The sequence below is a fragment of the Panthera pardus genome, unplaced genomic scaffold (genome assembly GCF_024362965.1).
Source record: "Panthera pardus isolate Hobbes unplaced genomic scaffold, ASM2436296v1 HiC_scaffold_24, whole genome shotgun sequence".
Lineage (NCBI taxonomy): Eukaryota > Metazoa > Chordata > Mammalia > Carnivora > Felidae > Panthera > Panthera pardus.
Window position 1 is genome coordinate 73,093,024 of NW_026526810.1, and position 16,548 is coordinate 73,109,571.

A 16,548-nucleotide genomic window follows, 5' to 3' on the forward strand; every position below is an offset into this window, starting at 1 on the left:
GGAGGTCACACTGCCTGTCAATTCTGCTTTCTCCCACTTCCACCTGTTAAAAATTACCAGGATGAGAGAGGACACATTACCAAATCTGAGGTTCTGTGCAATCACTACAGACACCAGGTCTGGGAACTGGGAGAGGCAATCAAGCATAATTCCTTCCTGACCCAGAAAGGAAGAAAAGGCAAATACAATGAGGGGCCCGGCCCACCTCCGAAGCGTGGCCTTGCGCATTACAGTGAATGGAGCCCGCTGGGGAAAATCCGATTCCAGCAGAAACCAAGTCGGAAGGCTGCTGGATCCCTATGGTCGAAAGAATAACCAATCAGTTGACAGGGTTTCTAAAAATACGAGGGACGCGTTTGCCAAACCTAGGTTGCGTTTGCTTTAGAAGTAGGAACTCCGTTTCCACGCGAGCACGAAGTTGGAAAGTTTGGTTCCGAGGCCGCGTGGACCTGGTAGCTCTCTGGGGGCGCAAGGCCTGGGCGGGCGGCGGCCCTGGGTCACCTCAGCCGCCTGGGCCAAAGCAGAGCCGGGGTTCACCGCGAGGGCCGCAGCTCCGCTGTCGGGAACTGCGAGTGGGGGACCGTCCCTCCCCAGCCCGGGTGAGGCCGGCCCCGCACGTCGGGCAGCTTCCCTGCCCGGAGCGCAGTCCAGCCGGGGCGGCCGGCGCCGGGGACCCCGGGCTCACCGCGCGTGTCCCCAGGCGCGGGTCCCACCCCTGTCCTACACGCGTTCCCACACCCCTAACGCCGGGTCCCGCGGGGTCTCCGGGACTCTGCCGCGGGCCTTCGCGCCTCCCCTAGGGACGGACGCGGCGTCCGGGTGGCCAAGGTCCGCGCCGCGGGGGGAGGCGCCTGGGCGCGGGCCTCCCCCGGGTACCGGCAGGGGGTGAGGGCGGAGCTGGCCGGCCGCCGCCCGGCCCCGGGGCACCGGCTCCCAGCCCCCTCCCCACGCGCCCCCCGCACAGTGCTCATGCGCGCGGCCCGCCCTTTATAGCGGCGGCGGGAGCCGCGCTTTCCGCACTCAGGCGCAGCCGGGCGGATCCGACTCAGGTGCGGAGCCCCAGGCGTCCGGCGGCGGGCGTGCGGGTCCCTGCCACCTGCTTGTCTGAGTCTCTCCTTTGTCGCGCCCAGCTTCTTTCTGTCTTGATATCGCACCGCCTCCTCCGGGCCGAGGTTGCACATCGATGCTGGGTTTGGCTCGATTTGCAGCCAGAACATCGCCTGCAGATAGAGCGCTAGCTCGGGGGCAGCGGCCTCTTAGGTCTCCTCCCTCCCCTCCGCCACCCCTGGGTTTCCGAGGGGTGCGGGATCTCTAACGGGAGGCCCGGCCCAGTGTGGTGGGGACGTAAGGGTCTCCCTTCCCGAGAGCCTCCCTTGCATTTTCCCTCTCTCCCAGGACCGAGCAGCCCCCTCGACCACCATGTCTGCAGCCTGGATCCCCGTTCTCTGCCTCGGTGGGTACGCGCTCCTCCCCGCCCCCCTTCCCCTCGCACCAAGCGGGGTGGAGGCTGGGGTGAGCCCTCGCGCTGTGTTCTCTTCGCAGGTGTCTGTCTGCTGCTGCTGCCGGAACCTGCGGGCAGCGAGGGAGCCGGTGAGTTACGTGTTCACGGGTCAGGGAAGCAGGGCTCGGTCCAGGCGGTGGGAGGGGCTGGGGGCCGGCGGGTAGAAGCGCGCCCAGACCGAGTCCCTGGACTGTGGCCCTAGGGAAGGTTCACGGCGCCAAGGTTGGAGCGGCTGTCTGGCGCACCCGTTCCCACAGCCATTCCCACAGCCTGTCTACGCGGGCTTACTCATTTCTCCCGCGCGAGGGGGCCCCTGGTATCCGATGGGGACGTTCTTCCCCAAGGCGCGGAGAACGAAGCCTCCCGGAATCCACTCGCCACATCGCGGGAGGCACCTGGCGACGCGATCCTCGGCATCAAAGGTCAAGGCGGGGGAGTATTCGTTGAGTCCCACCAAGGGGCACACTAGTCCCGGGTTGTCCACGGCGTTTGAGGCCAGGGATAAACCTCCCAGACCCGACTAAAGACTGCGAGACTCTGACAGGGACAGAGAAATGCTATGTCCCACCTTGCTTGAACCCCTGGTTTCTAGGAATAACCTCTATTTATAGACCCATTTCATATTGGAGAGAGTCTAAAAAACAGTTTGTTCCACATGTATAAGTCCGAGTACGGGTGTGTGTGTTTTCTACAATATAAAAGGCAAACTCTTTTTACAAAATCTATCCTTTGTTTTCCTGAAAGGAGGAATCAGGGTCAGACACACTCACTCACTCACTCACTCCCTTACTCAAGTCAGCATTGGCAGCTAAAGGCACAGCCTCTGATGACACCAAAAGTGGTAGGAAGGATTCAGGCTGTTTGATAACAGGTATGGGGCGCATAGGTTTGAGGCTATTGTTTTTGGTAAGGATTTTAACTTGCACCGCGATCTTTAGTGTTGCACAGCTAAGGAGTCAGGATTGTACCTGGCATCCTGCCTTCCCTTCCATGGACATGTACAGTCCAGGGTGCAGCTCAGCACAGAGAGCTTTGGGAAGAGGGTCATTGTTAGAGGCAGGCTACTCAAAGGGGCAGTATGACCAGATAGTATTACTGTCTTGGGGAAAAGGTGCATTTTTGGTTTTTTATTAACATCTGTTTCAAAAAGGTTTGGGTAATCACAATATTCTTGTGTTTGGAAAGGAGTATTTAATAACATTATTCTCAACTTAAAATTTATAGTAAATTGATGAGTTAACATGTGGTATTATATTATCTTGTTACATGTTGCCAATAACTTGTGTCTACCTAACATCTTTTTTAGTACAAACTTCAGTTCCTTATTAGTTGGGTTGGCTGTGTAAAACTTGAGAGTATTGACACTGTTTTCTAAAAATGCATTCACTGTCTGATAGATCTCTCTGGGCAGATTTTGACCAGAAATAAGCAGGTTCAGTTCAGATAAAAATGCTTCATTCCAAAGGGACTAACTTCCCTGATTCCCTGATTCTGATTCCCTTCCCTGATTCTGCAGAAGTTGAGCTGTGTGACCTAGAGCAAATTAACCCCATGGCTTTAATTTCTGCATCTGTAAAATGAACGATTGAGCTAAATGACATTTTGTAAAGTGAAACATCTTTTTACTGGCCTACTTAAGAGATAATTTTAAGACACTGCAGTTGGAGGAAAACTAGTGTAAATGGACTTCCAAAGCAAAGGATGAGACTTGAAGAGGTTTGTGCATGTGTCTATGAAGATATTCCTCATAGGCTTGGCCCAGATATAATATTGTTAGCTCCGGCAACTGTGTCCACAGTTATCACTGTGAGGTTTTTACGTTTCTAGAATGAACTAATAAATGGTGACTGACTAATGTCATTTTCCAGTTCTGATATATTCCCAGTTATATATTCCCAAGCTCATAAGAACTGAGAAAATTCTCCCATTAGGCTTTGGAGTGGTTGAGGACTAGATTATATTGGAAAGCTGGGTTTTGGCTAGCTAAAATCTGGAATGGTGTGGTACATATGTTAATATTCTTAAGAAGTGTAGAATTTAGGGAGGTAAACCTTCAACCTCAGACCCTAGTTTCCACCTCCCCATCCCCCTCAAAGTCCCAAGAATGGTCACTACATTCCCTTCTTTCTCTTCAGTTCCCATTGCTATCACATGCTTTACCCGAGGCCTGGACATCAGGAAAGAGAAAGCAGATGTCCTCTGCCCAGGGGGCTGCTCTCTTGAGGAATTCTCCGTATTTGGGAACATAGTGTATGCATCTGTATCAAGCATATGTGGTGCAGCTATCCACAGGTAAGCTGAAACATGCCAAGGGGAGAGAAATCCAAGTGTGATGATTTCCTTTCCCTCTTTAGCCACATGGACCCACTATCTTCTTTCTTTTGGTGCCAATTTTGGCCATAGAAGATAGATACATTTTTTTTTAAACTTTTTTTTTTTAACGTTTATTTATTTTTGAGACAGAGAGAGACAGAGCATGAACGGGGGAGGGTCAGAGAGAGGGAGACACAGAATCTAAAACAGGCTCCAGGCTCTGAGCTGTCAGCCCAGAGCCCGACGCGGGGCTCGAACTCACGGACCGCAAGATCATGACCTGAGCTGAAGTCGGCCGCTTAACCGACTGAGCCACCCAGGCGTCCTGATAGATACATTTTTAAGGTTTTCCTGGATATCCATGAAGCACCAGCTACACAAAGTAAGCTTTCTGACTAAAGACAAATTGTATTATTTCTTGGCAGCTAGATTCCTGTGATTTTAGAACATTCCTAATCATGTAATATATTAGTGAGTTTTTACTGTGTGCCAGACATAGTCTTGTAGGATAGCAGAATGGGTGATGAATACGGGATCTGGAAGCAGACCTGGCCTTTCATTTCCAGCTCTGGCACTTGCCTAACAATGATGACCGTGGGCAAGATCCTTGGCAACTGAGTAGTTTCTTCATCTATAAAATGGAATAAAATTGTACCCACCCTATACAATTCTCAAGTTCTCATGGAAGTTAAAACTTTGTGTGTGTGTGTGTGTGTGTGTGTGTGTGTGTGTGTGTGTGTTGTCCAAAGACATGTAGTTAAAGTACCTTAGAAAACTAAGAAAATTATTTGGTGCTCTTAACCCTGAATCTCCGAGCTGCAGGGAATGGGATCTTATAGGTATGTTCCTATCAACATTTAAGAAGTTTGACAGCATAAAACCATTTTTTCCCAGGCAGATGTTGTACCTATGTTAGCACGTTTTTAAAAAGGCCAACAGCATCCTTAGATGTCTTCCCTGATAAACTATTTTCTTGATTATCAGAACAATAGATGTAACATGGCACTATAAGTCAGTCGGATACCCCTGGAAAAGTGTGGGTAGAATATCGGCTGTTTTTCTGTGTTGCAGGGGAGTAATCAGCAACTCAGGGGGACCTGTGCGAATATATAGCCTACCAGGTCGAGAAAACTATTCCTCAGTAGTTGCCAATGGCATTCAGTCTCAAACACTTTCCAGATGGTCTGCTTCTTTCACAGTGACAAGTAGGTACAATTACATTGATTTTACCTTTGTGTAAATATTGCCTGACCCTCAAAAAAGTTTTCTGCTGTTCTTAGCCCAACGTCTTTGACTTTGATAGAAAAGCCTGTGATTAAGACTTGAAAGAGTCAACTATGGGTTAGAATCAGTGACCTGGACAAGCAAAGCCCACTCAGGCCAAACTTGGCTGAATGGAGGAAGGATAATCTTGCTGTTAGAAGGTTGCAATAGAAACTTGTGATCAGAATGCCCTGACACTTACAAGCAACACTAAATCAAAAAACTAGTGAATGAAAATGAATGTGAATTCATTTTTGGTGATCCTTTTAAAATACAATTTAATAGATAAGAATTCATTTTGGTCTTTGAAACTCACATGAAGCAATTACTCATGCAGTTGCCATTACTTGATTACATTTATCATCCCATAGACACCTAAGTTAGATTCATTATATTTTGATGGTAAAGAAGGAAGAGGAAAAAATAGTCTTCTCTTTATTTTAACAGAAGGTAAAAGTGGTACCCAGGAGGCCACAGGACAAGCAGTGTCCACAGCACGTCCATCAACAGGTATGGAAGCTATCTCCTAGTAGCCTGGCACGACATTTAGAAGTTAAAAATAAATGTGTTGTTGATAGCTTTCCTTTAAAAAGTAATTGACGTTGGGGCACCTGCGTGGCTTAGTTAAGCATCCAGCTCTTGGTTTCAGCTCAAGTCATGATCTCACAGTTTGTGGGTTCGAGCCCTGCATGGGGCTCTGCACTGACAGTGTGGAGCCTTCTTGGAAGTCCTCTCTGTCCCTTTCTCTCTGCTCCTCCCCTGCTTGCTCTCTCTCTCTCAAAAATAAGTAAGTTAAAAATAAACAAATAAAAAATAAAAAGTGATGTTAAACACAAAACCAGGGCACCTAGGTAGCTCTGTTAGTTGAGCATCCGACTCTTGATTTCAGGTCAGGTCATGATCCTGGGGTTATAGGATCGAGCCTTGTGTCGAGCTCTGCACCAAGCATTGACCTTGCTTAAGATTCTGTCTCTCCCTCTGCCCCTCTCTCCTGCTCATGCCCTATCTCAAAAATTAAAAAAAATTAAGAAACACAAAACAAATATCTTAAGTTTACTAGTGCATTATATAAGGAAACATTTTATATTTCAAATTCCTATCCTTCTATTTTCAATTATAAACTCTGCTACCAAACATTCTCTTGAAGTCCTACTATTTCTTTCTGATATAATAAACCATGCCTAGAAACTGGACAAAGTGACTTCATAGCTCCATTTGTCACATGAATAAAAGGAATTCAATGTGTGTCCATTTTAACAAAGGCCAGGAATCTCCTTTCCTAAGATTGTGGCAGTTTTAAAGTCAAAGAAATTAAGAACATTAGAATCTAACTCTTGGCATTTCTGGTCCTGCCTCAATTGTGGGTTTGAGATATCAAGTCCTGAACTGGGGGCAAGGCTTACAATAGTCCTGACTTCTTTGTTGGGGCATTTCTTCCCCAGTCCAAAAAGCTGTGAACAAATTAATTTTTTTTACAAAACAAGTGTTTTTAAGAATGGCACTCCTTGTCACAAGCTTTTCCCCATGTGGGCTTCTTGCTATGAAACTGTCTTCCTATTAATGCCACTGCTTCCTTTGTTTCAGGTAAACGACTAAAGAAAACACCTGAAAAGAAAACTGGCAATAAAGGTAAGAGTCCACATATCCGTTTGGGAAAATAACATTCTCCCTCCCTTTGAAACTGCTAACGGAGAGACATGTTTGGGTTTTCACAGACTGTAAAGCAGACATTGCATTTCTGATTGATGGAAGTTTTAATATTGGGCAGCGCCGATTTAATCTACAGAAGAATTTTGTTGGCAAAGTGGCTCTAATGTTGGGAATTGGAACAGAAGGACCACACGTGGGCCTTGTTCAAGCCAGGTACCAACTTGTTAAAATGGAAAGAGACTTGATGATAAAAGATCAGCCGTTTTAGTGGATACATGTATTTCAGTACAGTATAAACACATAGAGTTGTGGATAGTCTGAATCCCTGAACTGTAAATATAGGATGTAAAACTGCCTAAGCAGACAGGGTAGGTCTAAGTGCTTCCTTTTTGGAATAAAAAGATTTAGAGAATTTGATGACCAGAAGGTAGACTAAAAAGGTTTTGTTGTTCATACAACAAAATTACCTCTGTACAAATTACCTCTGTACATATACTCTGCTCAATTCCTGGTTCTTCTTTGCTGAAGGAAGAAATTATAGGTCTGTTTCTCTTCCCTATTCTGTCATTATTCTTTTAAACATTTCCCGTAGTTCCATGAGTGCAGATCTGAAGCTCGATCTTTTTAATTTTATTCATTTAAAAATAATATTGATGGCTTTTAGGAAAATAATATGCTCACTATAGATAGCTTGAAAAACATATAAAGCACAAGAAAAACAAATTTCCCAAATATGCTCTCCCGAGATAATCACTATAAAATGTTTGATACCCTTTCAGTATTTTAAGAAAATACTTGCTTGTACATGTACATGTCTGTGTGTGTGTGTGTGTAATTGAAGTATGGTTGACACACAATGTTACATTAGTTTCAGGTGTATGACATAGTGATTCAACATTGTGGATTATGCCATGTTCCCTGCAAGTGTAGCTCCCATCTGTCACCATAAGATGCTGTTACAATGCCATTGACGATATTCCTTATGCTGTACCTTTTATTCTCTTGACTTACTCATTTCATAACTGGAAGCCTGTATCTCCCATTCCCCTTCCACCACTTTTTCCATCCTTCACCCCTTTCTGCATAATGTGTTTCTTTTTCAAAAGCTCAAACTATAAAAATGTTTTATGTCCTGTTTTTCATCCCTTTGTATTTTGAGCATTTTACACCACAAATGCTCTAAATCGATGATGTTTTAGAATGTTCCTTTGCATGACTGTTTAACTATTCTTCCATTTTTTTCACCATCGGACATTACATTGTGATTAACATCCTTATGTCACCCTTGTGCCATCTTTGATTAGTTCATTAGACTAGATTTCTAAAAGTGAGATTGGGTCAAAAGGTTCTGACATTTTTAAGGTTTCGGATACAAAGTTCAATTGCTTTCTAGAAAGTTGACCCAGTTTAAATTGCTGTCACCAGTACTACACCTACTAATTTCTATTTCATTTGTTCTTACGTTACGTTTTACAACTGGTTCTTAATTTAAATAGAATTTTTTTGGTATGAGAATTTGGTATGAGAATTTTTTGGTTTTCTACATAATTTATTTGTCCCATATCTTTAAAACAGATGAGTTTATTTCATTGATTTGTAATGCCAATTTTATATGCAAGTTAAGCAAGTCAGTTTCCTTGATCTATAAGCCAATTCTTACATCTTTTCTACAATGCTCTGATAATTGTAGCTTTATTGTACATTTTAACATCCTGGGGGGGCGGGGGACAAATTCCACTCAGTACTTTTCTTCTTACATTTTTTTCTTTGCTATTTGTATCCAATTCTTTTTCAAGATGAAAGCTACACTATCTCGTAGAATCAAACAAGACTAGCTTCTCTATGAACTTTGAGACTTATAGTTTACCGATTAAAAAAAATTTTTTTAACGTTTATTCATTTTTTGATAGAGACAGAGTGTGAGTGGGGGAGGGGCAGAGAGAGAGGGAGACACGGAATCCAAATCAAGCTCCAGGCTCTGAACTGACAGCACAGAGACCGACACAGGGTTCAAACTCACGGATTGTGAGATCATGACCTGAGCTGAAGATGGACGCTTAACTGACTGAGCCACCCAGGCACCCCTATAGTTTTCCTATTTTAGGAAGAGCCTCAGAATAAACTATATAAAGAGTTTATATTTAAGCAGAATAACAATGTAACATTAAGGATGCAAAATTAAGAATAAATCTCATAAATCACAATTGGGATAGTTCAAAGTGACCGTTAATGTGAAAAGGTTATCTACCCATAATATCTGATTTTGTGGCCCAACATTTCACCAGATATACAGAAAGATATGCAGAAGTACAGTCAGTGCTATACTTTTACCTCAAAAATCTTGACTTAATGGCAATTGATAATACTAAGATCTTAAAATTTTGCACTTATGAAATACTGACTTATCTAAAAACCAACACAAATGGTTGTGTAACTGTTTTACTCAACATGGTCTCTAATAAACGTAGTGATAAAAGTGAGTTGAAATCCTTTTACTATTAAATATGGAAAGTCCCAAATATTACAATATACATAATTTTAAGATCAGCGTATGTCAATATCATTTTTTATAACACAAATCCAAAATTATACTACTTGATACATTTTCTTGTTATCTTCTCATTTTTAAAACGTTGGCCTCGGTGTCCTTGAAATTGCCTCTTCTAACCAGAAGCCTGAGTTAATAGACCCACACTGTTGAGTGCTTCCATGGTCTCCCACTGGAGACCTCACACCCAGTCACCTTCCACTACTCTGGTGCCCTACTCTGCAGATTTCCATTAAGCCCAGTGCCTTCAGCTAAACCTGGTTTCAGGTGTTCTGGAGCCAGACAAACCTGAATTTAAAGTGCAGCAGTGTTTTGTTTGGCAACCTACCAAAATGCTGTGAGCCTCAGTTTCTTCACTTACATAGTAGGGATAGTAGTTTACACTGTGTAGAGTTAGGATGAAATGAGATGATACATGTAATACGTATTTAGCATATTACCCAGATAAACCCTCAAGGTAGCAATTGTTTTTGTTACATTTCTGCAAGATGCCTTGAAATTTAAGTAAGGATGCAATACTTTAGTTGACTGTACACTATGGGATTAAGAAACCTAGGCATTGGCCAATTTACTTTTTTTAAAGTTATATAATGTTGCTTGTTTTGCCTTTCCAGTTCTCTCTAGATAACATTTTTTTCCTATTTTTCCACTTAGTGAACATCCCAAAATAGAATTTTATTTGAAAAACTTTACATCAGCCAAAGATGTTTTGTTTGCCATAAAGGAAGTAGGTTTCAGAGGGGGTAATTCCAATACAGGTAAGTAGACTTTGGCACCTGGAATGTAACACAGGAGAGGGTTATGAAGCAGTCAGACATGTAAAACAGTATTAGGCTATTTTATTTAAGCAGATGTGAAACTCTTCCTCTTGACACTGAAATCTTGGCTAGGTTTGTACTTGATCATCTAAGATACTCAATTTATAATGAAAAATATGCCAAATGGTTAATTAATATTGCTTGTTTAAAACAAGCCAAAAAAGTATCGTGATTTATAATCCTTATATTGGATAGAACAGATGCCACTTTAGAGAAGTACATGTTCAGCAAGTTAAAAAGAAGCAAAGATCAACAGACTTGTTTAACAAATGCAGATGTGGCAGAAAGAACTAGCTTAGCACTATAGACCCTCTGAAGGGACATTTCTTGTTCTAAGTCTTTAGAGGTAATCAGTCACTAAGGGGCTAGATAGCAAAAGTACAGAGGTGGGAGTCAGTTGTGTTTCTGATGATTGATGTAAGGTAAGGAAAAATGAGGCTTCTGGGAGGTGATGGGGGAAGTAATGTGGGTTGTGAAGACAAAAAAAAAAATAGATCTGATGGATAATTAAACTTTTGCATCTGATGCGTCTATTATAGAACCAAGTTCTATGTAAGTTAAATTCTTAAACTTTTGGTGTCATCAAGTTGGTACAGGGAAATAGGAATGTCATTTGAGCAGCGGTGCTGCTCCAGCTTGCTTCTTCTTCAAATCTAGGAAAAGCCTTGAAGCATACCGCCCAGAAATTCTTCACAGCAGACGCTGGAGTAAGAAGAGGGATCCCCAAAGTGGTGGTGGTATTTATTGATGGCTGGCCTTCTGATGACATTGAGGAAGCAGGCATTGTGGCCAGAGAGTTTGGTGTGAATGTATTTATAGTTTCTGTGGCCAAGCCTATCCCTGAAGAACTGGGGATGGTTCAGGATGTTGCATTTGTTGACAAGGTAAGGAGGTGAGGGGTCTTTTCTGTTAGGGTAGTTACTCAGTTTTTGGACCTTCAGGCATAGTGCTGACTGGCCCTTATCTGGATTAACTCTGAACGTTCAAGATTTAATGTTTTTATCATTTTTAAGAAGACACACTTTTTGATTCCGTTTATGTCTCCCCCATTAGGCTGTCTGTCGGAACAATGGCTTCTTCTCTTACCACATGCCCAACTGGTTTGGCACCACGAAATATGTAAAGCCTCTGGTACAGAAGCTCTGCACTCATGAGCAAATGATGTGCAGCAAGACCTGCTATAACTCAGTGAACATTGCCTTTCTAATTGATGGTTCCAGCAGTGTTGGAGACAGTAATTTTCGCCTCATGCTTGAGTTTGTTTCCAACATAGCCAAGACTTTTGAAATCTCAGACATTGGTGCCAAGATTGCTGCTGTGCAGTTCACCTATGATCAGCGCACAGAATTCACTTTCACTGATTACAGCACCAAAGAGAATGTCCTAGCTGTTATCAGAAACATTCGCTACATGAGTGGTGGAACAGCTACAGGTGATGCCATTTCCTTCACTGTTAGAAACGTGTTTGGTCCTGTGAGGGATAGCCCCAACAAGAACTTCCTGGTAATTGTCACCGACGGGCAGTCCTATGACGATGTTCGAGGCCCTGCTGCTGCTGCACATGATGCAGGTAAGTTCTTGTCCTTTGTCTGGGTAGGGAACTGAGGAGGGGTTCAGTGAGTTTTGTAAATATAAATGTAAGCATTTATTTTATTGAACAAACACCTATGTAATGGCAATCATTGTTCTAAGAGCTTTACTCAATATTAACTGACTTAAGTGTCAAACCAGTCCTATGAATGTCATTCTACAGATAAGGCAACAAATTTCCTCAAGACCACATAGCTAGCAAGTGGTGAGGCCAGTATTCAAACCCAGGCATTCTGGCTGAGTCCACACTCCTCACCACTGTATTGTCGGGAGAAGTGCCATGAGAACCATGTCATGTGTCAAGGAAGCATGTTACAGGTGCTTATGTTGGGCCCAAACTTGGAATATATCCCCCCACCCAATCACAATTTATCATAATTTACCATGAACCTATTTGATAATTTATCCTTTTTTAAAAAGTAGTTTTGAGTCTGGCATGAGTTTTCTAAGATGTTAGAGTCTCCAGTAGACTTTAATTCTATTCCATCTAAACTTCCTTTTTAGATTCTTAGTCTTTTTTTTTTTTTAAGATAATAAAAACACACTCTGATGTTATAAAACAGTATAAAAAGGTCTTCTTTCTCCCTTACCCCAACCTTAATATTACTTTTGGCAAAGGCGACTCATTCCTGAAAACATTAGCATAATGTGTTGCTGAGATCAAATAGGGCAACAAAAAGCTGACGTTCCCTTTCCTGGGATAAAACTGAGTGATTGTGGTCCAATAATACTTAATAAAAAAAACAAAAACAAAAAAAAACGCTAACTTGGGAGAGGGGAATTAGCGGCCTTGCATTTTTGTATACTTTTCCACACTTTTCCCTATTTAATTCCTCATGACTTAACTTTTTCCCTCTTACACATTTATTAGCCACTGTTATATACTTTTATATTGATGAAATGCTGTTTAGTAGGGTAGAGAACCCATCCGTGCAACTTAAGCTATATGTTGGCTTATTTATATACATCTAGCTTATTTTATCCATCAGTAGCTAACCTAAATCGAAGACCTGTTTGCTGTCATCCTTCTTAAAAACGTATCTTACTGAACTAATTTGTGGTTAACGGGGTTCAGGCTAAATTAACTGAACTAGATTAAATCAAATATATTTCCCCAATGTAATTAGCTGAGCTTCAGGAGGTTATGCCACACCATTTTCATGAAAATTATCCTTTAGAGATTGTGAAGTGCAAGTTAACCAAAGCCGGAATACAGGTAGGTTTTCAAGGCTAGGTCGTAACTTTTTTAATTGTTTAGCTCTGACCCAATATATAATTACAATCTGGGCTTCAGTCAGTCTACAAGTGAGGAAAACTGAGGGGGGAAACTTTTTACTTGTTTTCTTTTGCCAGGGGAGGAGATGGGAGTATTGAGTGGGGTAATAAATCAGAAATTGTTTCAAGGAGCTTTTACATAATCTAAACCTGCTTTATTTACATCTCAAGTATTTACAATTTTGAGCACTGAATACCATTAGAATGGGGATGAAGTCCTAGAAGTGACTTCAGAAGCTCTCCAAACATAGGAAATTTCACTCAAAAGAAAGATGGTAGGATACACTAAGAATGTGCTAAACAACTACTGCAGTTGGATTGAGGTAAATCAAACTGGTGTAGTTATCACCTTAACCAAAATGTAGTTGGAATACAAGCTGCCTACTGGTGCAAAGGAATGTAGAGGTTATGCCTCAATGTGTCATTAGAAGAAATTATTCCAGCTGCACAGACCCTTTTCTCTTTGGCTGTTTTTTTCACCAGATTTTTGCTTTGGGGTTAGACACGGACCATTTCTTTTTTTACGTTTTAAGTATAGTTTTAGAGAGCGTGTGGGCACACGAGTGCACACCTGAGCAGGAGGTAGGAGGGAGGGAGGATATCCCAAAGCATCCAACGCTAACAGCGGAGCGGGGAAGGGGCAGAGGCATGGGGCGGGGGTCAATCCCACAACTGTGAGATCATGACCTGAGCCGAAACCAAGGGCTGGAAACTTAACCAACTGAGCCACCCAAGCGCCTAACACTGACAATTTCTGACTACTGGTCATTTTGCCAATGTAACATACACATCAAAATTGCAAAGTTCTCATTATTCAGAAGACTAGTCACCATTTCCAATGCATGAGCCTTAGAAAACTTCCATTTATGTATCCCAGATTTTGTGCCATTCTTTCGTTCTCTGTTATACTGGCTAGGCCTCCAGTCTTAATGATTACTGGAGTGATGATAGCAGGCAGACCATTCTCCTGCCAATCTCAGGCAGTTTTCACCATTTCACTAAGTATGTTATAGTTATTTATTTCTTTAAGAAGTTATCCATCAGGTCATCACATAACTTTTTGTCAGTGATCGTGTGATTTATTTGCCAATGTGGGAAGTTATACTGATGACAAACTTTTGGTTTGGGCCCAACTGTTTAGCCATTCTCATGACTGTTTAAACCTAGCTAACCATTTGGTGAAGGAGATTTAATCCTTCAGACATTATAGAGCTTCCTGTCCAACTGTAAACTGAATCATGAAAAATAATTACACCTGGTTTTCTATATAAGCTGCAGCTTGGTTCTAATGCATGTAAAAATATTTTCATTGTAGGTATTACCATCTTTTCTGTTGGAGTGGCTTGGGCACCTTTGGATGACCTGAAAGACATGGCCTCTAAACCAAAGGAGTCACATGCTTTCTTCACAAGAGAGTTCACAGGATTAGAACCAATTGTTTCCGACGTCATCAGAGGCATTTGTAGAGATTTCTTGGAATCCCAGCAATAATGGTAACATTTTGACAACTGAAAGAAAAAGTATAAGAGGATGTAATGTATAAGTCATTTTCTCCTAATACTGAAATACTATATAGCATACTAGGACCAGATACAAAACTATTATATTAAAAATGCCAACAGCTGTTTCAAGCAAATAAGCATTCATTTAAAGCTACTACCTTCTAATTACAATTTAGAATTATTAAACACTCTGCTGAGGCTTCATAATCGTGACCCTTATAAACTCTGGAAACAGGAGATATTGTGGATCCAAATCTTAAGAATTCTAAAATGCGTATTAAATGTACAGAGACATAAATTCCATAGCTCAATAAAAGAATCTGATACTGAGAACAAAAGCAACATTCCTTCTCTCATCATTCTGTATTAAATATATAAAGAGAATGAAACTTAAATAGTTCTTTAACTCAGTTCATGTGTAAGTCATTTTTCCCATAATGGATGTTGTCTTAAAACCAGTAAGAGTTATTACTTAATAAAAAGTTTTAATTATGAATGAAATGGAAGGGAATGAAGTATCAAGCTTCTTTTGTAGTGCATTTTCACAATAACATAACTGAACTATCTCACTGAATAAGATAGAATTGTCTGATATTTTTCTATTTATATCCTTAATTTTATATGTGTATAGATATATTTGGCTTATACTCTAAAAGTCATCCATGTACTGAAAAAAATGTTGGTAAATTTTTACTTACCACTGTAAACATTTGGCTTTAAGGAAAATCACTTATTGAAAATGGAACTGCAGGCAAAATTATTGTAGTTTGACCAAGCAATAAAACTGTTAGTGACTATTATTCTAAGCTGCTTTACTTTTATTATTCCAAGTCCTCGCTCCCTGGGACATGGTAAAAAATCCTGCATTCAGTACTTTATGTAGAAAGACCAACCTGAATATTTTCTTAAAATTTTTATATTTATTCATTCAATTGTTTATTGAATGGCTACTGTTTAGGCATTATACACAGCCACTACCAAGTTAAACAGCAGGAGATGCTCTTAGTTACTTGGTTCAACAAAAATGTTTTGTAATTAACATTTTTACTTAAACATACTTGTAAGGTTAAGTTCCTAAGAAAAATGATCACAATGCCCTTAATATAGAGCTCTCCCTTCAGATAGAGGTGTTGTCATCCCATCTCGCTTGTCTACAGACAGAACCTGTCCTCCCCCTCAGCCACCTGTACATCCTAGCTCCCTCCCCAAACACACTGATCCTATCTGAAACAACTTACAAGTTGACCTGAAATAGGTGTTAAATGGTCTAGAATTAATACTTATACTCCAGTAAATCTCTGGAGTCCAGGGATTTTATAGGTGTATAAAAGCAATGAAAGCAGCATGTATGGGCAAGGCAGAACTGAAATTGCCTTGGACAATTTTACATCAACATTTGACAAAGTATGGGAAGATAATAAACTGACCCTTTCCTATAAAATACCACATATATCCACATAACAAGAATTTTCATTTAATTAAACAGGGCACCTGGGTGGCTCAGTCAGTTAAGCGGCCAACTTTGGCTCAGGTCATGACCTGCAGTCTGTGAGTTCAAGCTCCACATCAGGCTGTGCTGACAGCTCAAAGCCTGGAGCCTGCTTCAGATTCTGTGTCTCCCTCTCTCTTTGTTCCTTCCCTACTCATGCTGCCTCTCTCGCTCTCAAAAATAAAAAAAATAAAATAAAATAAAATAAAATAGGTTTAAACTTTTACACCACAAATTCTTGGCTGAGAGTATCACTCCTTGAAAAATTAAATGAAAACCCAGCCTCCAATCTTTTTTTTTTTTTTTTAGTTATGGCTTCCTGCCCAGTGCAGAGCCCAATGCAGGACTTGAACTCACGACCCTGATATCAAGACTTGAGCTGAGATCAAAAGTTGGATGTTTAACGAAGCCACCCAGGCACCCCTTCAGTACCCCTTTAAAACGCTTTTATTTTTATAAAGGACAAAGTTCTGAGTCATCCGAGGTAACCAGGGAAACTAACATTCTGACTTAAAGAGCATTAAGAGCAGAAATGACCCCTTTATTAAGTTACTATCAATTATTTTGTAAAAGCAGTAAAGTGTAAAGCACACTTTAGT

At 41.5% G+C, this 16,548-nt stretch overlaps 1 protein-coding gene across 2 annotated transcripts; it reads left to right on the forward strand.

The window, feature by feature from the left end:
* Positions 1-429: 429 nt before the first annotated feature.
* COCH (cochlin) lies at positions 430-15,260 on the forward strand. 2 transcript variants are annotated; one of them, XM_019428055.2, is made up of 12 exons: positions 430-599; positions 1,396-1,453; positions 1,543-1,590; positions 3,637-3,793; positions 4,886-5,019; positions 5,525-5,587; positions 6,662-6,706; positions 6,793-6,940; positions 9,930-10,033; positions 10,751-10,977; positions 11,147-11,663; positions 14,274-15,260. In XM_019428055.2, exons 2-12 carry the CDS (start codon positions 1,420-1,422, stop codon positions 14,447-14,449), a joined length of 1,653 nt encoding a protein of 550 aa, XP_019283600.2. In that variant the 5' UTR covers positions 430-599; positions 1,396-1,419; the 3' UTR covers positions 14,450-15,260. The 2 variants fall into 2 exon arrangements, with proteins under 2 accessions (XP_019283600.2, XP_019283601.1); XM_019428056.2 differs by lacking the exon at positions 430-599 and adding an exon at positions 925-1,049.
* The last annotated feature ends 1,288 nt before the right edge of the window (positions 15,261-16,548 follow it).

Bases quoted from the DNA above. Each gene is read 5' to 3' on its own strand.
- COCH (XM_019428055.2), top strand. From the start codon at position 1,420: ATGTCTGCAGCCTGGATCCCCGTTCTCTGCCTCG. The intron at 1,591-3,636 runs GTGAGTTACGTG...CTTTCTCTTCAG, and splicing joins TGCGGGCAGCGAGGGAGCCG to TTCCCATTGCTATCACATGC. The intron at 5,588-6,661 runs GTATGGAAGCTA...CCTTTGTTTCAG, and splicing joins CACAGCACGTCCATCAACAG to GTAAACGACTAAAGAAAACA.